The 26459-nt window shown below is 45.2% G+C and overlaps 2 protein-coding genes across 4 annotated transcripts in view; one reads left to right on the top strand and one right to left on the bottom strand.

Annotated features, from left to right (window-relative positions):
* Positions 1-1822: 1822 nt before the first annotated feature.
* Positions 1823-10378, bottom strand: Jmjd4 (jumonji domain containing 4). The gene is made up of 6 exons (XM_005067696.4): positions 9962-10378; positions 9619-9784; positions 7162-7296; positions 6753-7020; positions 5682-5828; positions 1823-5472 (listed from the first exon to the last, which is right to left on the bottom strand). The coding sequence occupies exons 1-6, from the start codon at positions 10224-10226 to the stop codon at positions 5173-5175; spliced, it is 1281 nt and encodes a 426-aa protein (XP_005067753.1). The 5' UTR covers positions 10227-10378; the 3' UTR covers positions 1823-5172.
* Positions 10379-10424: 46 nt separating this feature from the next.
* Positions 10425-26459, top strand: part of Snap47 (synaptosome associated protein 47) — a 48735-nt gene continuing 32700 nt past the window's right edge. The window contains exons 1-2 of one of the 3 annotated variants that reach the window (XM_040748738.1): positions 10589-10604; positions 12933-13044. The gene's annotated coding sequence lies outside the window, so the exon portion shown is untranslated. Of the gene's footprint in view, positions 10546-10588; positions 10605-12932; positions 13045-26459 lie in introns of those variants that run through there. The other 2 variants (XM_005067698.4, XM_040748736.1) reach the window with 2 other exon arrangements.

Raw genomic sequence — 26459 nt, 5'->3', positions numbered from 1 at the left:
GAAAACAAGGGAGAAACAATTGAGGAAGACACCCAGCACCTATCTATGTGGTTTCAGTGCTCTGGGAAAGTAAATAATTTTTACATGTTATAAAAGTGGTCCCATAAGAGTTAGAGCCCATTTTTATTCTCCACTAACATACATTTCATCTTAGGCTTTTTTTTTTTCTCCCGAGACAGGGTTTCTCTGTGTAGCTTTGGAACCCATCCTGGAACTTCCTCTGTAGACCAGGGTGGTCTGAAACTCACCTGCCTCTGTCTCCTAAGCACTGGGATTAAAGGCCTGCACCACTACCACCTAGCATTTTGTTTTTAAAGATTTATTTATTTATTTATTATGTATACAGTATTCTGCCTGCATGCCAGAAGAGGGAATCAGAGCTCATTATAGATGGTTGTGAGCCACCATGTGGACTCAGGACCTTTGGAAGAGCAGCCAGGGCTCCTAACCTCCGAGCCACCACCTCTCCAGCCCCATAAAGGAATTTTTTTAAAGAAAAAAATTGTAATTATTCTTTTATTTAAAAATTTTTTATTTTACATACTAACCTCAGTTTTCCCTCCTTTCCCTTCTCCCACCCCCAACCATCCCATCCTCGCATCTACTCCCCAGAGTGGGTAAGGCCTCCCTTGGGGAGTCAGCAGACTGTGGCATATCAGGTTGAGGCAAGACTAAGCCTTTCCCCCTGTATTATCAAGGTATCATAGGGACTGGGCTCCAAAAATTCAGTTCATGCATCCGGGATAAGTCCTGAACACTGATGACAGCTTATGCTGGAGAGGATGTGGAGTAAGGGGAACACTCCTCCATTGCTGGTAGGAGTGCAAACTTTGGAAATCAGTATGGCAGTTTCTCAGAAAGTTGGGAATCAATCTATCTCAAGACCCAGCAATACCACTCTTGGGAATATATTCAAAGGACACACAATCATACCACAAGGACATTTGCTCAGCTATGTTCATAGCATTATTTGTAATAGCCAGAACCTGGAAACACCTAGGTTAAGAGCATTCTTGGTGAGACATAAAAAGGATTACACAGTAGTAAACCGAAGCTTCTGAAATGAGTGGCTAAAATTTGCCATGGTTCTCTGACTGGGAATTGAACCTAGATCAATGAAGACACCAGAATCTAAGCACACTAGCAGGAAGATACATGGCTTTGGTGCCAAAAGAAAGCTAATGTCTGTGAAATCTCTACTTTTATTTGACCAAGAGTTATAATAAAATATAACTGTTGTTGTGATAAAACACTGACCAAAAGTCACTTGAGTGTATTAGTTACTTTTCTACTGATGTGACAAAATGCCATAACCAAGGCAACTTATGAAAGAAAGCATTTAGCTGGGTGGGGGTGGTGCTTATCTTTAATCCTAGCACTTGGGAGGCACAGGCAGGTGGATCTCTGTAAGTTTGAGGTCAGCCTGGTCTACAGAGTGAGTTCAGAGATACACAGAGAAACCCTGTCTAGAAAAACCAAAAAAAGAAGAATTTGTTCAGGCTTACAGTTCCAGAAGAGGGTTAGAGACCACAAGTATCATAATGGGGATCATGGTAGCAGGCAGGCATGGTGTTGGAGCAGAAACTGGGTGCTTATGTACATGAGCCTTTGGGGATCATTATCATTCAAACCATCACAGGTAGGATACTGATTATTTCCTTTTACATTTCCAGGTGATAGGAACTCAAACAGGGCAGGTTTCTTACATACTGCAGTCCTACCTGCTCAGGGTGGTACCTTCCCCAGTGGGCTTGGCCCTCTCACCTCAATCATTAAGAAAAACACTCCACAGATTTGTCCATGTGCCAATCTCAGGGAGGCATTTTCTTAATTATGATTCTTTATTCTCAGATATGTATAGGCTTATGTCAAGTTGACAAAAACCAACCAGAACACAGAGCAATATTGAGATATACTCTGGCATACAAACCTTAATTATATTTATGACAAAATGGAACAGGTTAAGGTAATCTGTTCATAGGCTATTTTAGTCATGGGTAAGCTCTGAACCAAACTTTTCAAGTGAAATTAAGGTCTAAGCTTTTATTTAGAGACCACTCCATCTGATTCCTTTTCTTTTAGTTTCAAATGAGCTTTGGAGTTAATTCTTAGATGTTCATTTCAGCTAAGAGTGGATGAAATCAATAAAAATTCAACTTAGAATTAAAACTTTTCTTTTCCTAAGATAGGGTTTCTCTCTGTAACAGCCTTGGTTATCCTGGGACTTTTTCTGTAGACCAGGCTGAGTTCGAACTTAAAGATCTGCTTGCCTCTGCCTTAAGTGCTGAGATTATATGCATGTGCCACCACCCAGCTCCTATCACAATTTTTAAAGCACAGTAAGAAATGAGTCATAATAGAACTGTAACAATATAATAATTTGTATGAATGTGGTCAAAATATCTGTTTTCATCTAATTAGTATTTCTGGATCACAATGGGATAGTGACAATGGGGAACAGAAGCCAGACTGGTGGAGAGATGGTTATAGCTCTCTCCTTCATAGTAAATCATTAGTGTTCTTACTTGCATTTTGCCCATTTTTCTTATTACATCTCAACTGTTTAGAATAGCTGTGGAACCCACTCATCACCCTTAGTCAGATTTTGACCAGTGGGGACTTGTCTCTTTCTGCAAACAGGTTGAACACCTTGGTCAATAGTTGGGTTGGACCCAGGAGTCACATTGCAGAGAAGAAGCCCTTCTTGGGATTAGGATGTTTTTCTTTCATTAATGCTTTACAAATGTTAGGATAACTAGGTAGAGGATATTTAACTGTCAATCCAAATAATCTTCCAAAAGACGTTACTTCTTGTGAACAGCAGTGTCACAATGAGAACACATGTCAGTAACTAAGGTTGTATCCATGGTATTTGGGGCAACATGAAGTTGCAAAGGCCAAACAAGGAGATTATATATCATGAAAAACTAAGTTTTGGCTACAAGAATCAGCAACAAGAATGGCAACAATCCAGGCTGGACAGACAGCTACTGAGCTGCCCTTACACAAGCATCAAATTGTGGCAGCCTTGGTGCAAGCTAGGGTTTTGGCAGTCTGAGAGGTAGATGACAGGCCTCACCCCCCACACCTCCTTCCACTTTCTCATGGATTCCAGGGTTCACTCGCACAGCAAGCACCTTTACTTGCTGAGCTGTGTAGCATGGGCCCGCTCCAGGCTTGGTAACCTGACTGGGGATTTACTATCATTCTAGTTATGATGGTCATGGGAGTACATAATAGCTACTGTCTGTCACACAAGGCCCAGGGTGCTAAATGTCTTAATTCTGCCAATCTTTAGTAAGGAGTAAACTGCTCCCATTAAGTTGCTGGGCCACTTGTGTGATGTGTCTCCACACAGGAAAGGAACCAGAGACCCAGATACTACACCCCTGGCCAGGAGCTCAAAGGCAGAGCCTAGGCAAGCTTATCTGCCTGGTCATGTTTGAGGACTCCCTGGAACAATGTTGTTGGTAAAGGTTCTGAAACAAGAGGTGTTATTATTTAGCTGGCAAAGAGATTGAAGTCATTAATAATTTTCTTGCCACTGATTCCACATCTAACACCAAGAGATAGCCTCCTAGCCACTGAGCTCCAGCAGCTCCCCAGCAGTCCCAACCAAGAAGAGACCTGCTCCTTGTGGCAGGCAGGGCAGAGATGCAGGTGCCCTGTCCCTACCCAAGTGCTTACACTTATCTAGTCTGTGTAGGACCTGCAGCTCACAGGGTAAATTAGCATTAGTGCCACTCTTCAGGGCACCAGCAGTTATGCCTTGAAAAGAGTGAGTACTCTAAGCCTCAAGTGGCTCCTCCAAAAATACCCCCAGGAGGCCTCACCCAGAGGGTTTTCCTACGAATGACAGGGTGTATCCCTGGCACCAGGCCCTGCATAGGACCTCTACAAAGGCTGTGGCCAACTCTGCTTATAATTTCCTGTGAGGCCCCACCTCAGACCATGAAGGCTTCAGGTTTAGGCAAAGCTTCTGTCTCCAAAAATGTCCAGCACTGTATGTATAGCTGTGCCTCATCCTGGTAATCCATGCTGGGGCCTAGAGTAAGCGGCTGGTTCTCACACAGGCTGTGCACCTCTGCTCTCAGCCACAATCCCTACTCCTCGAAACAGCAAAGCGAACATGGTGGCATGCAGGTGCCAGAAGTATAGGATATTATGTGGCCCCATGTAGGTCATTAAGCAATGGCTTGTCTCCATCTCAGAGAACATGCATAGGCAATGGGTGCAGTCAACAGAGGGTACTGCCTGAGACTCGGTGTATCCGTCTCCTCTACAGGAATCCCTATACTTCTGCTTTGGATTTGGGCCTATGCCCTTTAGGGCAGAAGATTGGCTAGCATAGGAACCCAGGCCTTGAAGGAGTGCTATGGGGGAATAATACCACTTTCCCTTAATCCTGCACCATCATTTCCATCCTGGGGACTTGGCTAGACCAGTACTTGGGTTTTTCAGTCACCTAGCACTGTGCCTCCAGCCATAGGGGAACAACACACAGCTTAAGAAGTCCTCTGCGCCGGCGGTGGTGGCGCATGCCTTTAATCCCAGCACTCGGGAGGCAGAGGCAGGTGGATCTCTGTGAGCTTGAGGCTGGGCTGGACTGACAGCCTCCAAAACAATACAGAGAAACCCCGTCTCCCGTCTCGAAAAAGAAGTCCTCTGCAACTTGCCCTACCCTAGTTAACTCTTCTAGCCCAGCTGCTGGAGCGCCCAGGACAGAACTAGAGGATGAAGAGGCTCGGAAGGCAACTGCATATATACATCTCTATGTCCCAGGTCACACAGAGACACCTCCAAGGTAGCAGACCAAATATCCACCACTCAGAAGTCCTAGGATCACTAGGAGAGGCTGGAAGTCATCAAGGAAATCTGGTTTCATGATCACTACTCAATTCAAGTTCTTGGCAGGCTTGCTATAGGCCAAATGGGTGAACATCCCTCTAGCCCCCATGAGTTAAACTCTCATTTTGGCTGGACCCTCCTAGAGATCCAGGGCCTAGATGACAGGAAACAGCATCAGATGGAAAGACTTTGTCTGCCCACCCTGCAAGAACTGCCTTGGGGCACATCCTAGGCGTCAAGGAAGGGTAGCCTGTACTTCAGAAGGGCCCTTAGGCAAGAGGCTACCCTTCAGAATTCTCCCTACATCATGTCCTATATAAACTACTAAAGGGCCTCAGCAGCAGCCATGGTGTCCTCCAGCTGCTGAAGCAGCTCCTCTGGCTGTGGTGAGAATGCACTGGTGTCCACTCTCTGAAAGTCAATATGTGCAATCACAGAGGCCAGCACATCTGCAAGGCGACCAACATCAAATGCAGCCTGCTGCAGGTTCAGCCCTAGGCCTGGCTTGTCCCCTGTATCCCCCTTCAGTCCTTGCCTCAGGATAAGAAGTCTCTTCTCAGCGATGACCTTTAGGAAATGGTAAAATTCTTCAAAATTGATCCCTGTGCAGGATTTCATGATGACCTAGGCCAAGAGAAAAGGGCAAGTAAGTCCTGGGGTCACATCCAGACTCAGACTGCTAAGATCCCTCCCACACACCTAGGGCCTAAGATGGGACCCAGAGACAAAGGGACAGAGTCAGGGTAGCGGCCACTGGGTCTGAGTCATGAAGCCTGGCCCTGGCGTCTGTCCTGGACCCAAAGCTGACTCAACATGGGCAGGTTGCTTCCTACCTGGCAGTGGTGGTGCCAGTCAGGCATGGAGTCCTTCCATTCTCTGATCTCCTGCTGCACTGCCTGGAGTTCTTGCTGCAGGAAGTGCCACATGTTTGCCAGGTTGCAGCCATTGACCCAGTTGTGGTTGATAGAGATGGTGTCGTCCTGGAGGGCAGAGGACAAGCTCCATGGGGCAACAGCAGGCATTACCTTTGGTGAGCAAATCAAATCCTACTCCATGCTCACCAAGCTCCGTGGGTGGGAGTTTTGGTTGTTGCTGTGTTTGTTTTGTTTTTGGACAAGTTTCTCTGTGTAGCTTTGAAGCCTGTCCTGGCACTCACCAGGCTGGCCTCAAACTCAGAGAGATCTGCCTGCCTCTGCCTCTGTCTCCAGAGTGCTGGGATTAAAGGTGTGTGCCACCACTGCCTGGTGGGTGTGAGAGTTTTAACTGACAACTTGACACAATCTGGAACTACCTGAGGAGACAAGCTCAGTGAGGAACTGTCTACATTGGACTGGGCTGTGGGCATGTCTGTGGGGAGATTGTCTTAACCGATGTGGAAAGACACAGCTCATTGTGTGTGGCACCATTCCTGAAGCAGAGGGCCCTGAACTGTGTAAGAGCAGAAAAAACTGAGCTGAGCACAAATGAGAAAGCAAAAAAAAATGCATTCATTTCTCTCTTCTTGACTGTGGATGTGATTAGTCATATGAAGTTCCTGCATTGGCGTCCCCACAACGAACTGTAATTTGGAATAAATCCTTTCTCCCCTAAGTTACGTTTTGTCAGAGTATTTTGTCACAGCAACAGAAATGAAACAATAGTGGGCAAAGGTAGCAAACAGACACTTAGCCATGGCAGCCAGGAAATATTGACCCCATCTCATGATGGGGCTAACACATTGGAATGAGAGCTAGAGGAACCAAGCTAGAATAGGACAAGGGGTAAGTTCCTCAGAGTCTCAGTGTGGCTTCCCTACCCTATATCCAGTCTTTGCAGGGGAATAGTACTGCCTTCTTTCTACAGAGGCCGTTGGGGACATAGAGGGAGGGAGCCTGGCAGGAGCAGGGTCATGTGCACCGTCTTACCAGATTGTACACTTGATGGTGCCACCCGCTGGGCACAAATACCATCTCACCAGCCTCCTGTATGACTTCAAGGGGTAGGCTGCTGTGCTGGATCCTGGGATACAGGCGAGTGTCCAGGAGCTCAGCGGAAGTCACATCATAGGGCAGGTTACCGTGGCAGTCCCGAAGGGCCTCCTCCTGCCCCGGTGGGCAGAACAACCATTTCTTCCTCCCACAGATGTTCACTGACCAGCTGAAGGAGCGGAAGATGTCCGCATGGAAGGGAGACCTACAGCAAGGGCTTTTGGTTTGTGTCTTGTGGAGTCCTGTGGAGACCCTGAAGTTTTTGATAGGCCTCTAGGCAGATGCCCCAGATGGTCACACCTCCCATCTCATCTTCACCAGGTGCCCAAGTCCCTTCTGTCATTACCAGGTGCCCCTGGGCCCCGCATAGACAAAGCGGTAGTCATCCACATTGAGGACGTCCCAGAACTCGTTCAGCCAGTCCGATGAGAAGTACACAGGCAGGGTGAATATATCTTCCAAGTCATCCACCAAGGAGTCTCTGAGGAAAGCACATGAGCTATATTGTACTAATCTACCCTGTGTCCCATTCCATATCAAATAGGGCCACCTAAGATCACCCAGCCCTAGTGGACTTCTTGACTGTTCTCATGAAGGACATGAGCTGAATCTCAAGTTGCTTAGTTCAGAATGCTTAAGATAAAATGACTTTGGAGGCACAGTGGCATAACCACTCCACTTAGGCAGTGGTCACTGGGGCTCTGAACACATGGTAAACACCATCCCAGTTCCTGAGTCATGGGCCTCCTCCTTTTTTTCACCACTACTGGAGAGCGTAACACTACCTGGCAGCACCAGGTTTCAGACCCAGGTGGGAGAACCTCAAAACCCATCAATGGGTTCCCAAACACTGGATCATATTAACACCAACCTCAGAGAAGGCTCAACACCATCATGCTGGGAAAAGTTTCTAGAGTCATGTGCCTGTAATTCCCAACAAGAGACAGAGATAGACAGAGCTCCAGTAGTAACAACTTATCTGTCGATCCCCAAACATCAGCATTGCCTGCCTCTCTGAGCACTCAGCAAACTATTACACTTGGCCAGGCATCGATCCCCTGTGGCCTCCTGATTATGCAATTCCATGTCTTCTTCTGCCCATTTTGATTTCAGGGTCTTCCAGAAAAAAAGTACAAGCAAACAAAGGATTTAAATACAATGAACACTTTTTAGCCTAAATGTGTCAGTTAATATATGGGAAATATTCACTACCTCCCTAAACAAAAAAACACAAAAGAACAAAACAAACCAACTTACATGTTTACCTACAATTTCAAACTACTACACAAGACAGAATTTAGGCCTGTGAGTCCGTCTGTACCTGCTCAAACATTACACAGATGCAGGACCAGTGTCTGCTCACACTTTAGCCACCTCCTATATAGGCCACTTTCTACCCAAACAATGTAGTATGACAGGGCATCTGGAGGCTGGTGTTTCTTTTGCATCCGGTCAGCTGTGGAAACTGCTGTGAGCTGAAATGCCATCCTACACTACACAAGTTATACAGGAATTCAAAACTGTTCACTTTGCTTTCTGCTGGGGTTCTGAGCACAACCGTCTGTGCTTGTGAAAGGAACACCAGGCAGAGAAAACACACAGTCCCAGAGCCACCATGGAAAGAAGTGATGCTCTTCCCAAAGAGATGTAGTAGGCTCCTCAGCTTACAATAGGCTTATGTACTGACATGTCCAAGCAGGAAATACCATAAATTTAACAATGTACTAATAACATGTGTTTAGATGCTCAAGAACTTAGCATTACCAGTTCCAAAAAGAAAAAAAGCCAGCAGTGTGCCTAAATGCACAACCACTGTAGCTTAGCACAACAACGGAGCACACTGTAGAGATGCGATCATCTTCTTGACACTGTCCAGCATAGAGAAGGGAAGGGGAAGAAGCATACCACATCCGGCTAGCCCAGGGAAACAGCAAAATTCAAATCTGGAAGTAGTTCTTTTTTTGGTTTTTCGAGACAGGGTTTCTCTGTATTGCTTTGGAGGCTGTCCTGGAACTCGCTCTGTAGACCAGGCTGGCTTCAACTCACAGAGATCCGCCTGCCTCTCGAGTGCTGGGATTAAAGGGGTGTGCCACCAACGCCTGTCTTGGAAGTAGTTCTTACAGAATGCACTGCACTCCTGCACCACCACAAAGTTACAAAAAAAAAAAATCTCCTAAGCAAAGTAGCCACAAGTTGTCGAGTGAGAGTGCCTCTTTAAAGAATAAGGGGTTTTCAAAGTGCAGCAAGAGCGGTTGTAGAAAGCTCACTTGCTCCTTTTGAGAGCCTAGAATGGACCAGGCGACGGCAAGAATCCCCAAAACAAGCCGGGCGGTGGTGGCGCACACCTTTAATCCCAGCACTCGGGAGGCAGAGGCAGTCGGATCTCTGTGAGTTCGAGGCCGGGCTGGACCGACAGCCTCCAAAACAATACAGAGAAACCCTGTCTCATAAAAACCAAAAAAAAAAAAAAAAAAAAAAAAAAAGAATCCCCAAAACAACCATGGAAGGAGCAAGCCTGTCCTCAGTGGGGAGAGAGCAGTCCTAGAGATCTGAGAGGAACCTACTCAGCATCATACCGAAGTGGCCACCTATGCCCATACAAGAGCCACACAAGACTTACTTTTCTCATGACAGTCCACCTGGGCCGGTATGGTGACATTCCCAAGGAACCACCCTCCCACCAGCTTTGAGACAGACTAGAACTCTTCTGTAAAGGGAGCCCCTCTGAGTGCAGTAGGAATGTTAAGAGGGCCTGCACTCGCTGCTTAGTGCCCAGCAGCCATCCGCCAGCCTGTCCCATTACCTGCACAGGTGCCAGTCCTTGAGGTAGAGACAGCCCCGCGGTGAGGAGCAGCCTCCTTGGATGTACTCCTTCCAGTAACTGATATAGTCACGGAAGGGCATGTGCTCCTTGGGGTTTGAATTGTATTCCCGCACTCCGCAGTTAGCGACTGGCACAACAGCGTCTCCTGCAGAGAGAGGGTCGGTACAGAAGCGGTAGAGTCATCCGTGTAGTTCACCCCCTTGGGCCACCCTTTGGGCGAATTATCCAGATCCCACTCGTCTGTTCGGTCCTGGCCACCCTCCCAATCCCCGGGTCTACGTCTCTGCTCCGAGTTCCCCAGGTCAGCCCGCCTGTGCCCTACCATACTTCTGCAGCAGGTACTCGAAGTCAGGCTTCCCTGCTGAAGTCACCCAGCGTCGCCGGCTGCCCCAGCCCTCAGTGAAGGCGCTGGAAAACACACAGGGCAGGTTAGGCAGCAGGAAGCCCTTCACGAAGTCGGCGTAGGAGAAGGCGTCAGGCTCTTGAATGAAGGTCACACTGCGGGGTGCGGGACCGTCGCAGCCAGGGACTCGGCCCCCGAGATCCCGGTAGTGCCGCTCGGCAAAGGTGCGGGTCTCCCGATCCATTCACCGGGAAACCTGACCCTGGAGACCCAGCCCTGCTTCCCACTACACTTCACTTCAAATGGGGAATGGAGGCCGAGAAACCTCCTAAAACCAATTTGGAGCAGAAACCACAGTGAAGGAGCCCGGAACCAGACATCAGAGGTGCAGCATTCCAGCAGGAACTCAAGCCTTGGCGCTCCGAGGATGTGCGCGTGCGCCCTATGTGGTCCCGCCCTCCCGCGCAGGCGCAGGAGCGCTCGCCTAGTGGCGAACCGGCTTCCCAGCGGCTGGCGTCTGTGTTTGGTGGTCCGGGGTCTTCTGCGCGCTCCTCTTGCCCCAGGTGAGCGGTACTGCTAACGCGCAGCTAGGCAGTGCTCGAGTCCGCCACTGAGACAGGAGGTGAAGATGAGACCCAAACCTTAAGGGATGATGGAGTCCTGAAGGGGTGGTGGGATGCGAGTGGAGGATGAGGATCCGCGGGGCGTGGGGAGGCACTTGAGTCTCCGGCTTAGGTTGAGGAACCTTTCCTAGGATTGTGATGTTCACTTAGAAATAGAACGGGACAAATTAAAGGGGAGAAAAGTGAGTTTTGGGAGATTTTGAGGTTCAGGTAGAGAGGTGTGGATTATTGGGAAGAAGGCAAGGGTAGAAACAGGAGGCAGGGACTTGTTTGATCTAATTCGCCCATTGTGGACCTCACTGTGACTCTTGTGGTCAAAGAGTAGAACTCTGTTGCAACTAGGTCATGGTAGGAGATGACAGCTCATAGAGAAATTCAAGTGCAGAGAAACACATATCCATGCCAGTACTCGTGGTGCTCGCTTTGATCCCAGCGTTGAGGAATGCTGAGGTAGAAAGATCCGAGGATTCTAGGACAATATGAGCCACAAAGCAGGACTTGTCTCGAAAAGAAAAAAAGCCAGTACACAATGACAACAGCAATAAATAAAACCCCAACATCCCAAAGTGTCATTTACGTGCAATCATTAAGTCTTCTGGTATCAAGCCTGTTTTGCCAGACATACATGAATTTATACATTTTATTCCTGTACCCTCCTCCGTCTCCCAGAGTCTCTGTCTTCTTTTTGTACATTGGCAGTATATTATATTTGGAAACATCATTTTAGATCTTTAATCTACTTCTTGGCATACAGTTCTTAAAATTTTTGGATTCCCTGAGCTGATAACTGCCATTTTGCATGCTAAGGAGTCTAACACCATCCAACATCCACTAGGGTGGTGGATTCCAGGTGGAGCTGGTAACTGAAAACCTGAGCAGGATTAGAGGGTAGGGACTTTGAACCCAGCTCTCATCCTCTAGGGCTGAAAGTCCAGTAGGTCATTAATGACCAGTGTTTAATTAGTCGTGTCCACGTAATGAAATGTCCCGAACATCCTTAGACGACTCATTCAGAAGGTCCTGGAGAGTGTGCCTAGGAAGAGTGTTAGCATGGTTGTCTCATACTTGACCTGCTGCATCTTTTAATGCCCCATGTAATGTCCTTTATAATGAAACAGTAAATGTAAGTTAGTATTTCTCTGAGTAATATGAACTTCTGGGGGAAATCCAACTAAAGGAGGGATCTCTGGGGCCCTGTGTATAGGTGTTGGTCATCAGAAAGAGGTGACACAGCCTGGGCTTGCATTTGCAGTGAAGTAGGGACATCTTGGGAGATTGAGCCCCCAACCTTGGCATCTGACACAATCATCAGGCAGGCATTATTAGATCGAACTGAATTAAAGGGCATTCTTCTGGTGTCCACTGCTGGCACTCTTAGGGTCCCAGAATTCTGTGCTATGATGTGAGACTAGAGATAAAATAGTTTGTTTTTTCATAGAAATATGAAAAACCCAAATAGGAATTGCTTCTTTGTCTGTGTAGTGTCCCAGGGCCAGCAGGTATATATGCTGTCAAGATCTCTGGACCAGCACAGCCCCTAACACAGTAATTGGGACATGAGCTCTTGACCCCTATTAAGTTAGTGTTGTAATTCTGGTCTTCACACGGTGGCCTCTGGGTGTTAGTAACATTGTCGAGTATGTCAGGCCTGGAGAGAGGCCTGAAACACAGGTGTGTGTCCATGAAGTTGCCTCTCCTACCCCCAGCTGGGAACTGCTAGTGATGCACTTCCTCTGCCCACACAAACCTATGGAAACTGCGCATCCTGGGCAAAGCCACCCCAGATGAAAACAGGAAAGCACTGGAGTTGGCACTCTGGAGGAGACGAGGTGGAAACAGTGGACGGTCTTATTGCTCTCTGAATATCTAGAGCACGCCCTGCAGCTAGGCTGTGGTGTTTGAAACATCCTCAGAAGCATGGCTGAGCCTCAGGGTGGAGATGGGAACTTCTGAGGGAGTGGAAAGAGGGTCTGCTGCAGAGCAGGAGGGCAGGTAATGGAAAAAGCCAGTCTTGCCACCCCCGCTCGGACACACTGCCCCACTGTTCTCCCTCTCAGCCTACTAGGGGAAGGTGTGCAGAATGCTGTGTGTTCTGTTACTTTGGAAATTAACTAAAAATAGGCTGTTTACTTGCTATTGAGTTTTACTCAAGGGCACATGTGTGATGGAAATGCTGAAAGAGACCCATTATGCCAATCCCAGTTTGTTAGGAGTCACAGTCAAGTGACGTGGGCCTTTTCCCCAAGAACGTCATTTATGTGAATTAGCTTGACACCCACGGGTTGCCTGCCATGACTTCCTATGGTAATTGTGCCTCTCACATGCAGGGTTCACACAGAGCTCCTACTCTACCTGTACTAGTGGAGGCAAGTCACGAGCTAACAAAGGAAGACACCAAACACAGAATTCAGGAACAGAGCCTCTCTGGAGGCTCACTGGGTATGTGTGTACTGGGTGCCCATGGATTTCACAAGACTCACTTCCATGAAGGTCACCTTTGGGAAGCTCCCCGAGGTGTGGAAGTACGGGGTTGTAGTGGGCAATAGGAAGGGTATGAGTGCCATGCAACCTGAAGCTTTAAAGTAGAAGGGCATTTCAGAGTCAGGGACGCTAAGAAAGGGGCAGCAGAATGAAGCTTAGAGCCCCATTAGACCGGAAGTATGTTTTCTGTGATTTGTTTGCAGTACTCTCCCACTACTGTCCCAGAACTCAGGGCCTCCCACATGCCAAGCAATTCTTTACCCAAGGGATCCTATATTCACAAGAGCTTTTGGCAGAAGCATGACGTTTTATAATTCTGTTTCCTGACTGATGGGGTGCTGAATAGACTGAAGGGACAGGATGAAGTGAGAAGGTCCTGGAGGGGCTGTGCCAATAAAGGATGACACTGTCCTAGAGAGGGTATCACTGTGGAGGCTGTCATTGTTGCCAGATGGGGGTCACAACCTGTATCCCACGCCAGGTCTGAATAGAGCCAGATTAAAAGTGGAAAGCAGAAAAAGGAGATTTATTCAATGTGGCCAGGTTGGGAAGAGGGACGGAGAGATCTGGTGAATCCCTAAGTCCTGGAGTGAGGCCAAGTACTTGCATGTGTAAGACAGTAGAGGTGTGCCCCCCTACGCCCACCATTAACCCATGCTTGTCTGGACTCCAGTCTCTGTAAGGTGGCCTTACAAGTTGTTAGAATCACGTGATCTCTCTTGGGAGATAAATTCCCTCTGGCTAGTGTCTTTTCCTTCTCCCAGTTTGAGATTCCTGGGGAGATTTTCATCTCTTTGGGGTCCATTGTTTCAATACTCTGATAGATTGGAAGACTTCACTTGTGCCAGGCCTGTTACCTTAGGATTTGTTTATGGGTTTAGGAGGATGAGGAAGAAAGGGGTCCAGAAAGACTCTTGGTTCTAACAGAGCTTTTGTTAAAAAAAGAAACACATAGCTAGGGCCTAGTAAGTGTGAGGTACCCAACAGATAACCAAGCAAGGATCTGGTGGTGGGGCTGGACTGGTTGGAAATGCCTGTTAGGTGTGACATAAAGATGCCCAGCAGGCAACCAGAAGTCTGAGTTGAAGCCTTGAGAGCCCATGGGCTTGATAGATGTGGTTGGGTGAAGTCAGCCTTGTCATGGAACTCTTACACGTGTATGTCTCATACTGGGGGCAGTAACTGGAGGGGATGGTGGCATCTGAGGGAGGGAGGAGGGCAGTATGTGTTATAACGTGGAAATTTTTGTTGTTGTTATTGTTTTTGTTTTTTCAAGACAGGGTTTCTCTGTGTAGTCCTGGCTGTCCTGGAACTTACTCTGTAGACCAGGCTGGCCTTGAACTCAGAGACCTGCCTGCCTGTGCCTCCACCAAAGGTATACTCCACCACTGCCTGGCTTACCTAGGAGATTTTTAGTATACTTGTAAATTGATGATGTTGTCAAGGAGAATGCCTGGAAAGTTGTGTCTGATTAAAACTACAGTGATGTGGTGAGGTTGGAAAGTTGCCAGGAGCTAATTACCATATCTTGGACCCACTTTAGCCATATGAATAGTCAGCCATTCCTTGCCCACCTCTGTATCAGTCATATCCTGTGACGAATAGATTAAAAACCTTTGGCATGCCGGGCGTTGGTGGCGCACGCCTTTAATCCCAGCACTCGGGAGGCAGAGGCAGGCGGATCTCTGTAAGTTCGAGACCAGCCTGGACTACCAAGCGAGTTCCAGGATAGCCTCCAAAGCCACAGAGAAACCCTGTCTCGAAAAACCAAAAAAAAACAAAAAACAAAACAAAACAAAAAAAACCCCTTTGGTATGGGGGGGGGTGGGATGGAGAACTGTGGTTGGAATGTAAAATGAAATAAAAACAAAAACCCTTTGGTATCTAGTAATTTAGCAAACCCCTAGCTTCTACCAATCCAAAAGCTAAGAATGTCATCAGATAACATCTGAGGCCTATAGAAAAGCTTTCTCCATCTTGCTGTGACTTCTTTAATGAACCCACCAATGTATTTTACATTTGCTTGATTGATGACTTCCTTTGTTCTGTAAAAGTATAAAAATTTCATGAAACTGCTTTCACTTTGGAACATGGAATTTGTGGTGACCTAAATCTGTGTTGCTGGACCATGGTCACTCAAAATGGCTCCAGAAAAAAATCTGTTATTCCATTTAAGGTGAGCGCTGTGCTTTTGGTGTTGACAAATGGGATTGGCCACAACCTGTAGTCCATGTCCAGTTGCCAGAATTTTGTAGGTTAAGTTTACTGGAATATCCATACCTCATGGTTGCTGTGTCACCTGTGGTGGTGGTTCGTGACTATGACTAAGACTCATGACTTGTAGGCCTAAAGTACTTACCACATGGTCCTCACACCATGTTTGTATACCTGTGCAAAGAAGAGTGAAATCAATGATGCTGAGGAGGAGGAGGTTGGGGGGGGGAGGAACCTGTGAAGGATCTGGCTTCAAGGGGAGCAGGAGCTCCTTGAGGACTCTGTGGGGAGATATGTCAGTCTAGGCAAGGTCATGGTGTCTAACCACTTGTGGGCAGCTTCTGCTGCATGGGTGGGAACAGTTTTCTCCTTCCACTTAATATGCGTTTATTTTGGCCTTCTGGAAAAGACATCCTGGAAATCTGTGGTAGGAAAAGTTGTGGCCACATGCTTCTCCTTTGAAATTTGTCAAACATGGGTACAGTTCTTATACTTACTATCTGTAACATCATAATGACAAGTGCTTGCTGTCTTCTCAACTTTTGGCTCTCTGTCCTTTTTTTCTCTGAATTTTAGAATGACCTAGAGCTGTTGTTTACCTGAGGTCTTTTAGTTATTTTACCAGAGGGTAAACAGGTTCAGAAGGTGAGGTAACTTTTCCCAAGTCGTAAAGCTGTGGTGGAGCTGGAGCTTCCTCTGCTGCCTCACTGCTAGGCCTGGGGATTTTCTGGGGGCATGTGTGGATAATTTCACTGCCTACTCATGGTCTGTGCAGCAGCAACCTTGTGGAGCAGGTGATTGCTGATACAAACTTTTTGTGGTGTCTAGCAGTGTGGCAGTGTGTTGTCCTGTTTCCTGGACTATGACTCCTGAAGTCATGGGAAGTGACCTGCCGCCTTCTGGCCAGCAACCCATAGGTAATTTCAGGGTGGAACAGTCCTTAAAGACCAGGGCAGCATCAGAGGATGGAGGCGTCAGTCTTATTCCCAGGCCCCAAGAAGGAAGAGGGTCTACAAGTTAAGCAGATCACCAGTGGCTAGTGGTTGAATCAGTCACACCCATGTCATGAAGCCTCCATGGGTAGACTTCCACATAGGCTGGCTTCCTAGTAGCTGAATACTCAGAAGTTCCAGGGGGGACAAAGAATCCTTAACCCATCTTTATACCAGGCTCTGTGCGTTTCTTCATCTGCATCCATTTTAATGCCCTTTATAATCAATAGTAAACCTAAGTGTTTCTCTGATTTCTGTCAGCTGTTGGAGAAAGTGAATCCAATCTGAGAATAGGTGAACCCCTACATATGGGTCAGATGTAGCCTGGGATTGAGGTTGGCATCTGAAGAGGCCGTCTTAGGAAGAGACTGTCTTTAAGTAGATAAGGTTGCAGTGTGAGTGGACTGGAGACACCAAGCTAGAAGACACTTTAGAACCAGTTGCTGGGTGCTGTATAAGGAGACATCCACACGCATATGTGTTTGCAGAAGTGACAGTAATGTAGGAGAAACTGAGTTTGGGGTTTTTTTTTCCTTACATGGATCCATGAACAAGCCATTCTCTCTTGGACAGGTCTGGTTGTAGCTGAGCAATGGGAAACCCCTTCCAGCCAGAATGAGATGGCTGTCTTTAGAAGCTGAGTAGTGTTCTGTGTGGCTCCCTGCCTTTAGCCCTTATCTTAGCCTTGGAAACCATGAATGGACTGAAGTGGTTCCTTAATTCTGAGAAGTGCATGCCAGTACTTTTTAAAGCTATTATTTTGTGTTCTGGGTGTCTTACCTGCATGTATGTATGCCACGTGAATGCAGTGCCCTTGGAGGCCAGAAGATGGCATCAGATCCCCAGGACAAGAATCATAGACTATCCTGAGCCACTAAGTGGGTGCTGAGAATCAAACCTTGGTCATCTGAAAGAATAGCCAGTGTTGTTAAACAGCTGAGCCATTGCTCCAGTCCCATCAATGACTTTCAAGGGTTCGAAGGTCACATGCATGGCTTGGAGGTGCTCTTGCCGGTAGCCACTAGACTTACTGGAGCATAGCAGGTCTGTTGAGATGTGGAGGAGTCAGCACTTGCTCCCTGTGTCTCCAGGCATTATGGTGGAAGGCTCGGGCATGGGTTTCCTAGTTCAGAGACCTGTTGCCTACCCCTCAGTGTGGCTTCTCCAGATGGAAGAAAGACACTGCCACTAGTGTGGCCCTGATGTGCTAGGGAGGTACTCATAATGCAGCCCCGTCTGCTGAGCCAGCCCCTCCCTCAGAAAGACAGAGCAGCCTTCTATACAGAAGGAAGCGTCTCCTGCAGCTGAGAAAATCTCCCCCACTTTTCCAGTGACATCAGGCTGTAAACTTCCTGGCTGTTTCTCCTGGAGCTTTCCTGATGTAAGAGTTCGAGGTGTTTTGTTTGTTTTTAATGTGGTGGTTCCCCTTGGTCTGGCCAAGGACAGGTTGTTAGGAGGCCTGTCAGGCTCCACATACGACCTAGTGATCCTCTACAACTTGGAGTTATCTCTGAAATCCTTTTCTAAAAAGATGACTTTTATGTATCGTCTTTTCTGTTATTTGTGATGATGACAAAATTCTCGTAGCTAGTTTGGCAACTTTCTTCCAGGAATGTCCTAGCTTCAGGTCTTGGAGCTAGTGGAGCTGTGATTTCTGGTGTGGGGGAATGACTTGTGAGAGCCATAGATGCATACTGAGAAATTTGGGTCTGCTCTTGAGGCTGCCATGGAGAAACGGTCTAGGATATGTTTGTGAAGAACTTGAGCCTGGTTATTAGAGAAGTCAAACCCACATTTTGTTTTTACATGGCATTTCCCTTTTGTGTATATTAAGGGTGACAAGAATAAATGTCCTTTCTCCCTCTTCCCTGTTATGTCTGCTTGTTTCTGTGCATACATGTTGTCTGAGGGTAACTCTAAGCAGATACTAAAAGCCAAGGCCAGGTAGTAGGTTTTTGGTGTTTGGTGAAGGATGCCTTCAATAGGATTCCCAAGCAGATGGCCCTCCACCATGCCCACTGTGTCCCAGCTGAACAAAAATCAAAAAAAGAACACCCATCACAAGGAAGTTGCTTAGCCAGAACTTTGAATAGAATACAATCTATTGCCTTCCAAGAGCTTTCAGTCAAGCAAACCATATGTGTCATACTGTGTCCTTGTCAGCTACTTGGGGTCCTATTGCTTTATCCAGATATTATGACTAGGTAAAGAGAAGTCCTAGTGTTGGCAGTCCTGGGCCCTTGAGTGCCCAAGGTCTAGAGGGGCTGTACTACGGGACACATCCAAGGGTTTATAATTCCAAGCTCTGAGAATAGGGACCTATTTCCATGTTAGAAGCCAGACTTTTGGCTTTACATATTCAAGTTGACAGTTTGTTGCTCTGAGCTTTACCAGTGGGGCCTGTACTGGGGAGCTATTGTACTTTGTGGCTACTACTGCTTGTGGTACTGGTCTTGGATGGGCTTCAGATATTGGGATGCTATGTTCCAATAGCAGTTTGTACTATAGTTCTAAGGCATAGAATGTCGGGCTTCTTGCTTGGGCCTTGGGAGGCATTTGGAATTCTTGGCTGTTAAGGCTTGGCAGCTCCCTCACCTCTTTCAGTGACTAAAGTCTAGAGGCTCAGTGTTTTAGGCTGCTCACAGTCTGTCATTGTCACCACCACAGTCAACCTCTGGAACTCTTTAGTTACCTTCCTACTGTTGCTGCCTTTGCCATTGTTACCACTTTCCTTCTTATGTTACCAGCTCAGCTGACTCTACTAAGAAAAGTAAGCAAAAATGGGCCAATGAGATGGCTCAGCAGAGAAACTTGCTGAGTCTGATGACCTGAATTGATTCCCCAGGAATCATGGTGGAAGGAGAGAACTAACTTTTTTAGTGATACGTGTGCTTGCAAATACAACCAGGCATGGTTGCATCTCTCATTCAACCACCAGTCAAACTAAGGACACTTGCAGACCTCATTTGCATTAGTGACTTACAGAGGGAACTCTGGGCAGGAACTGCCCTTTGTTCTTAGTGGTGTGATTTTACATTTTCCTCAGTCTGCTCCCTTTGCTTGCTTGTTTTTTGTAAAATAGTCTTCCCTTTTCATGGAATTCTGTTCTAGTGAAATTGGTTGACTGCACCCACGAATGGGATAGCTGGCTTATACAGTAGTTCTGTTTTGAGTTGTACTGTTCTCCAGAATGACTGTACTAACATCACCATCAACAGTGTGTAAGAGTTACTATTTCTTTATGCCAGCACTTATCATCCTTAGCCCTCCACCACAGACACTAGGGATTGAACCTTAAGGCTTCACATGTGCTAGGCAAGTGCTCTTCACCTGAAGGAGATCCTCTACTTTTGGAGGATGTTTCTAGAACCTGTATGTATGTATGTATGTATGTATGTATGTATGTATGTATGTATATATTTTTTGTTTTTTTAGGATAGGGTCTCTCTGTGTAGCTCTAACTGTCTGGAACTGCGCTGTAGACCAGGCTGGCTTTGATGTCACGGAGATCCACCTACCTCTGCCTCCTGAGTGCTGGGATTAAAGGTGTATACCACTGTAACATGTAGTCTTCCCACCAGCTGCTGCCATTTGTTTTGGGATTCCTGCCTGGGTCCTGCTGTCGCTTTAGACCCCAAATAACACACAAGACACTATATTAATTATGAAGCCGTTGGCGGTTTGCTATGGGTTCTTATTGGCTAGCTCTGACTTAATTATTAACCCATAATTACTAATATATATTTTTATAAGGTCTTATCTTACCCAGAATACCAGACTTGCTTCTCTCCTCCTGGGATCACATGATGACAACTCTTTTCACTACATTTCCCAGAATTCTCCCCGACTCCTAGTCCCACCTATCTTGTTTCCCTATTGGCCACCAGTGTTTTATTTACATACCACAGAAGGACTTTCCCCCATCAACTTTCCCCATCACACCACCACCATCTGACTGATAATAGCCATTTTACTGGAGTGATACAGTCAGTGGGCAAGTTTTCCAATAGTTGGTCATTTGTATAATTTGTGAAAAACATTCATTCAGGTTGGGTGGTGGTGGCACTTGCCTTTAATCCCAACATTCAGGAGGCAGAGATGGGTGGATCTCTGTGAGTTCGAGGCCAGCCTGGTCTACAGAGTAAGTTTCGGGACAGGCTGCAATGATGCAGAGAAACCCTGTCTCTAAAACAAGCAAACAAAAAAATTCATTCATATTTTAGCCCCTGTTAATTGGAATTTTGTTGTTTTTAAGATCATTATATGTTTTGGATATTAACCTATTTAAGGATTCATTTTGTTTGTATATTAATGTTTTCCTGCATGTGTGTATATGCACCATGTGCATATAGTGCCCAGGAAGGCCAGAAGAGAGTGTCGTATCTTCTGGGACTAGAGTTACAGCCAGTTGTGATCTGCCAAGTGTGTACTGGGAATCAAACCCAGGGCCTGGGGAAGAGCAGCAAGTGCTTTTAACCACTGAGCCATCTCTATAACCCTGAGGGATATTATTCTTTTTAAAATTGTGTGCATTGTTGCCAGGCAGTGGTGGTACATGTGTTAATCCCAGCACTTGGGAGGCAGAGGCAAGTGAATCTCTTGGTAGCTAGAGATGTTGGACATTTTTTTATGCATGTATTGGCTTTGCATACTTTTTTAAAAAATAAAAGTTATTTTTCCTGTGTGTTTTATTTTTTGTTATTGTTTGAGACAAGTTCTCTCTATATATACCAGGCTCATAACCCTCCTGCTTCAACTTCCCAAATCCTGGAGTTGCAGGTGTCTGACTCTGCACCAGACTGGTTTTCACTATAGTTTTTGACAGTTTTTTTTTTTTCCCGAGACAGGGTTTCTCTATTGTTTTGGAGGCTGTCCTGGAACTCACTCTGTAGACCAGGCTTTTTTGAAAGTTTTTATGTCCCTATTCATCATAGGTGTTCAGGTTTCTTTTGTTGTTGTATCTTTGTGTGGTTTTGATAGTCCTTGACCTCATAAAAAAGAGTTTAGCAATGTTTTTTTTTCTTTTTCAATGTTTCTTAAATTTTTTGGAATTAGATTATTTATTCTGTAAACACTTTGTAGAATTCAGTCAAAAAAGTCATCATGCCCTTGATTTTTTTTTTTTTTAAAGACAGGGTCTCACTATGTAACTTTGGCTGGCCTGGAGCTTGCTGTTTATGGGAGACTTAACTACGGTTTCCATTTTATTTCTTATTACTGGTATGTTTAGATTTTCTGTTTCTTTTTTATTCAGTCTGGGTAGGTTGAATATGTCTAAAAATTTGTGCATTTCTTTTAGATTTCCCAGTTTTTTAATCGTGTAATTTTTTTTTTTTTTTTTGCTGTAGTCTCTTTTTTTTTTTTTTTTTTTTTTTTTGGTTTTTCAAGACAGGGTTTCTCTGTGGCTTTGGAGGCTGTCCTGGAACTCGCTTGGTAGTCCAGGCTGGTCTCGAACTTACAGAGATCCGCCTGCCTCTGCCTCCCGAGTGCTGGGATTAAAGGCGTGTGCCACCAACGCCCGGCATGTAGTCTCTTCTTTTTAAAGAGCAGATTTATTTTATTTTTATTTATGTGTATGTCTGTGTGTATGCCACATGAGAACAGTGACCACAGAGTCCAGAAGAGGGCATCGGATTCCCCAGAGCTGGAGTTAGAGGTGGCTATGGACCACCCAATGTGAGTGCTGGCAGCCAGCCTGCTCTTTAGCAAGTACTTTCAATCCTGAGCCATCTCTCTAGCCAGCCATAGTAGTTTATTTTCTCCCCCGCCCCCCTTGGTCTTTTCAGACAGAGTTTTTCGGTGTAGTTTGGGTGTCCTGGACCTCTCTCTGTAGACCAGACAGGGCTTGAACTCAGAAATCTGTCTGCCTCTGCCTCCTGAGTTCTAGGGTTTGAGCCACCATGCCCCACTTCATCTCTGGTTTTGTGGGGTTTTTTTTTTGTTTTGTTTTTGTTTTTTTGAGACAGAGTTTCTCTGTGGCTTTGGAGACTGTCTTGGAACTAGCTCTTGTAGACGAGGCTGGTCTTGAACTCACAAAGATTCACCTGCCTGTGTTTCCTGAGTGCTGGAATTAAAGGTGTGTGCCACCACTGCCCAGTGTCATCTCTGATTTTATTTATTTGGGTCTTCTTTTTACTTGGTTAGTCTAGCTAAAGATTTGTTAATTTTTATCTGTCCAGAAAACAAAATCCTAGCCAGGTCAGTGACATAAGCTTTTAATCCCAGCTCTAGGAGGGAGGCAGAGTAGAGGCAGGTGGATCTCTGTGAATTTGAAAAGAAAAAAAGAAATATTGGTTGTAGTTCTTCATGAAGGTCTGTCGGAGCCAGTCTGAACCTGGGATTTTTTTAGGCAGAAGTCTTTTAGGCTCAGTCTCTTCCTTTGTTATGGGTCTGTTTTAGGTTGTTGGTTTCTTTTGGCTTAACTTTGGTAGTTTGATTGACTGAAGAAATCCATTAATTTCTTTCTGATTTTCCAACTTATTGAAATATAAGTTTTTAAATTTTTTCCTTAATATTTTTAATTTCTTTGTTGTCGTAATGTTTTCCTTTTCATTTCTGTTTTTGTTAATTTGGATCATCTTTTTCTTTCTTTTGCAAGGATATGTCAAATCTTATACCCCATCCCACCCCTACCCCAAGAGAGGGAGAAACTATGTAGCTTTGGAGCCTGTCCTGGAACTCACTCTGTAGACCAGACTGGCCTGGAACTCACAGAGATTCACTACCACACCACCTGACTTGTTTATCTTCTTAAAGAACCAGCTCTTAAATTCATTGACTCTTTGTTTCTATTTCATTTACTTTTGCTTTGATTTTTATTATTTCTTGTCATCTACTTGGTTTGGACTTGGTTTGTTCTTGTTTTTCCAAATTCTTATTTTTAGGTGTTTTTTAAAAATTTTTATTTTATGTGTGTGGGTATTTTGCATATATGTCCATGTGCTGTGAGAATCCACAGAAACCAGAATTGCATCATTAAAGTTCTTTATTTGTGCTCTTTCTGATTCTTTAATGTAGGAATTTAGGGCTATAAACTTCCTGCTTAGGACTCCTTTACTGTGTCCCAGAGGTTTTGTTGTCTTGTGTTTTCATTTTCATTTGGTTTCAAGAATACTTTTAATTTTTTATTGATTTCTTCTTTGACTCAGTAGTGAGTTCTTTAATCTCTGTGCGTTTATACACTTACCAGAGTTTTGTTTGTTGTTGATTTTAAGTTTTAATGCATAATGGTTGGATAGCATGCATGGAATTATTTCAGTTTTTTGGCATTTGTGAAAGTTTGTTTTTCACTCCAGCATATGATCATACAGAAGCTTCCATGTGCTGCTGAGTTGAGTGGCTATGCTCTAGTGCTTAGGTAAAATGTTCTATAAATATCTGTTAGGACTATTTGATATGAGATGTCATTAAATCTAAGGGTTCTCATAGTTTTTTGTGTAGAGGATTTATCTATTGGAGAAAGTAAGGTGTTGAAGTCACCTACTATTTGGTTTGTGTTAATCTGTGTCTTTAATTCCATTTGCAGAGGTTTTTTTTTATTCTTTTTTTTTAAAGCAGAGGTTTTTTTTTATGAAATTGAATGTGTCAGTGTTTAGTATATAGGTTAGTACTGTAATATTTTCTTGATTAATTGATGCCTTGATCAGAATGAAGAAGCCTTCTTTGTTTCTTCTGATTAGTTTTAATGTGACGTCTAGTTCATCAGATACCAGCAAAGTCTGCTTGCTTCCTGAGCCTATTTACTTGGAATAATTTTTTCCGTAATTTCACTTTAACACAGTGCCAATCTTTAAAGCTAAGATGGGCTTTTTTGTTTTGTTTCGAGACAGGGTTTCTCTGTATTGTTTTGGAGCCTGTCCTGGAACTCACTCAGTAGACCAGGTTGGCCTCAAACTCACAGAGATCCGCCTGCCTCTGCTGGGATTAAAGGCGTGCACCACCAACACCCAGCCCCTAAGATGGGCTTCTTAAGACAACAGAAGAATGGATTTTTTAAATTTAAATTAGAAACAATCTTGTTTTAAATGTCAATCCCAGTTCCCTCTCCCTCTCCTCCTCCCCTGCCCTCCACCAACCCTCTATCCCATCCCCTTTCTGCTCTCCAGGAAGGGTGAGGCTGGATTCTGTTTCTTAATTCATGTAAGTAGTGTATGTCTTTTGACTGGAGAATTGAGGCTATTACTGTTTTTTAAATAATTTAATTTTTAAAGATATTTTATATGTCTATTTCCCTTGCGCATATGTCTGTGCACTACAGGTATGCATGGTGCCTGCAGAGGTCAGAAGAGAATATCACATACCCTGACTAGAACTATGGTTGATTGTGAGCTACCATGTGGATGCTGGAAACAGAACACAGGTTCTCTGCAAGAACAGCAAGTGCTTTTAACTGCTGAGTCATTTCTCTAGCCCTCTGCTGAGTCTTTCCAGTCCACCCCTGCTCTGTTTTGTTTATTTGCTGAGGAAGGGTCTTACTATGTATCCCAGACTGTTGCTCCATAGCCCAAATCGACCTCCAATTCATGGTCTTTCTCCCTTAGCCTCCCAGTGCAGGCTGTACTACTCATCCTGTTCCCCTGTGCATTTCTAACAGGGTGGGTCTGGTGGTGACCAGTCCTTTCTGTTTCAGCTTATCTGGTAAAGAGTTCATTGTTCATTTCTGTAGGGTAGTTGAAAATTCTGTCTTCATCTTGCACTTTTGACATTTTGACTTTAGTATTCCTTGGAGAAGTTCTTTTTTGTTTGTTTGTTTGTTTTGTTTTTCAAGACAGGTTCTCTCTCTGTGGCTTTGAAGCCTGTCCTGGAACTTGATCTGTAGACCAGGCTAGCCTTTAGCTCACAGAGATCTGCCTGCCTCTGCCTTCTAAGTGCTGGGAATAAAAGCGTGTGCCTGCTGAATCTCTCTCTCTCTCTCTCTCTCTCTCTCTCTCTCTCTCTCTCTCTCTCTCTCTCTCTCTCTCTCTCTCTCTCTCTCTCTGTCTCTCTCTGTCTCTGTCTCTGTCTCTCTCTCACTCTCTCTCTCCCCCCATTCTTTGAGTTTCTTGGATCTGGGTGTCCACATCTCATAGAAGGCTTCAGGGGATGTAACTCAGTGGCAGATCATTCCTTGGCACCATAGAAAGGCAGGGAAGTTGTGGTGGCTTGAAGGAGAATGTCTTACATTGCACCACATGTCTGACTGTGGTCACCAGGGAGTAGAACTGTTGAAAGATTAGAAAGATTAGGAGGTGTGGCTGTTGGTTTTTCAAGACGGGATTTTCCTCTGAAGGTCTGGCTGTCCTGGAACTCACTCTGTAGACCAGGCTGGCCTTGAACTCAGAGATTTGCCTGCCTCTGCCTCCCAAGTGCTGGAAGTTAAGGCGTGCACTACTACTGCCCAGTCTAGTAAGTGTTCTTAACTTCTAAGCCATCTCCCCAGACAGAACCTTCTGTTTTATTTTTTTGGGATTTTTTGAGACAGGGTTTCTCTGTGTAGCTTTGGAAGCTGTCCTGAAATTCACTCTGTAATCCAGGCTGGCCTCGAACTCACAGAGATCCGCCTGCCTCTGTCTCCTGAGTGCTGGGATTAAAGGCATGCATCACCAATGCCAGGCAATTAAAAAAAAAATGTCTGATGGGTTATTTCAAAAGATATGTGTTCAGTTCAGAAATTCTGCTTATCCTAGTCTGTTATGGAAGCTATTTTATCTCATTTGTTGATTTATATATATCTAGTACTTATATGTATTCTAGTACTTTGTCACATTTCTTATTTATATGATGAATTTCCTCATTTTGCTGTCTGTCTGTATTTCATTACATTTCAGTGATTTTCCTTAGGATTTTATTTTCAATTATCTTTTCAGACAACCTGTGGATTTCCTTGGAATTGAGCTCTATTTCCAGAGAATTACTGTGTCCTTGAGAGGTGTTGTGTATTCTCCATTTTTAAAATTTCTTCATTGATGTCCTCACATTTGTGTAATTGTTGCCCTTTCCAGTTTTGTGGAGTAGCTTTCAGACGAAAAAGACTTTTATTTAGATAGGATTTAGGGTGCCAGTGTTTGAGCTTTGTTTATAAGTGAAGATGGATGTGTGGCCTGTGTAGTTTCTTTAACTGTAGTCAGCGTCACCAGTGTATGTAGTCCTTCATAGTCTAGTCTGCAGCAGTGGGTCAGAGTATTTGCA

The sequence above is a fragment of the Mesocricetus auratus genome, unplaced genomic scaffold, assembly GCF_017639785.1.
Source record: "Mesocricetus auratus isolate SY011 unplaced genomic scaffold, BCM_Maur_2.0 Super-Scaffold_100007, whole genome shotgun sequence".
Taxonomy (NCBI): domain Eukaryota; kingdom Metazoa; phylum Chordata; class Mammalia; order Rodentia; family Cricetidae; genus Mesocricetus; species Mesocricetus auratus.
The sequence above is the reverse complement of the archived record's forward strand: the minus strand, read 5'-3'. Positions and strand labels throughout refer to the sequence as shown.

Bases quoted from the DNA above. Each gene is read 5' to 3' on its own strand.
- Jmjd4 (XM_005067696.4), bottom strand. From the start codon at position 10,226: ATGGATCGGGAGACCCGCACCTTTGCCGAGCGGCACTACCGGGATCTC. The intron at 9,785-9,961 runs GTAGGGCACAGG...CTCTCTCTGCAG, and splicing joins GTACCTGCTGCAGAAGTATG to GAGACGCTGTTGTGCCAGTC. The intron at 7,021-7,161 runs GTAATGACAGAA...CCCTTGCTGTAG, and splicing joins GCGGGGCCCAGGGGCACCTG to GTCTCCCTTCCATGCGGACA.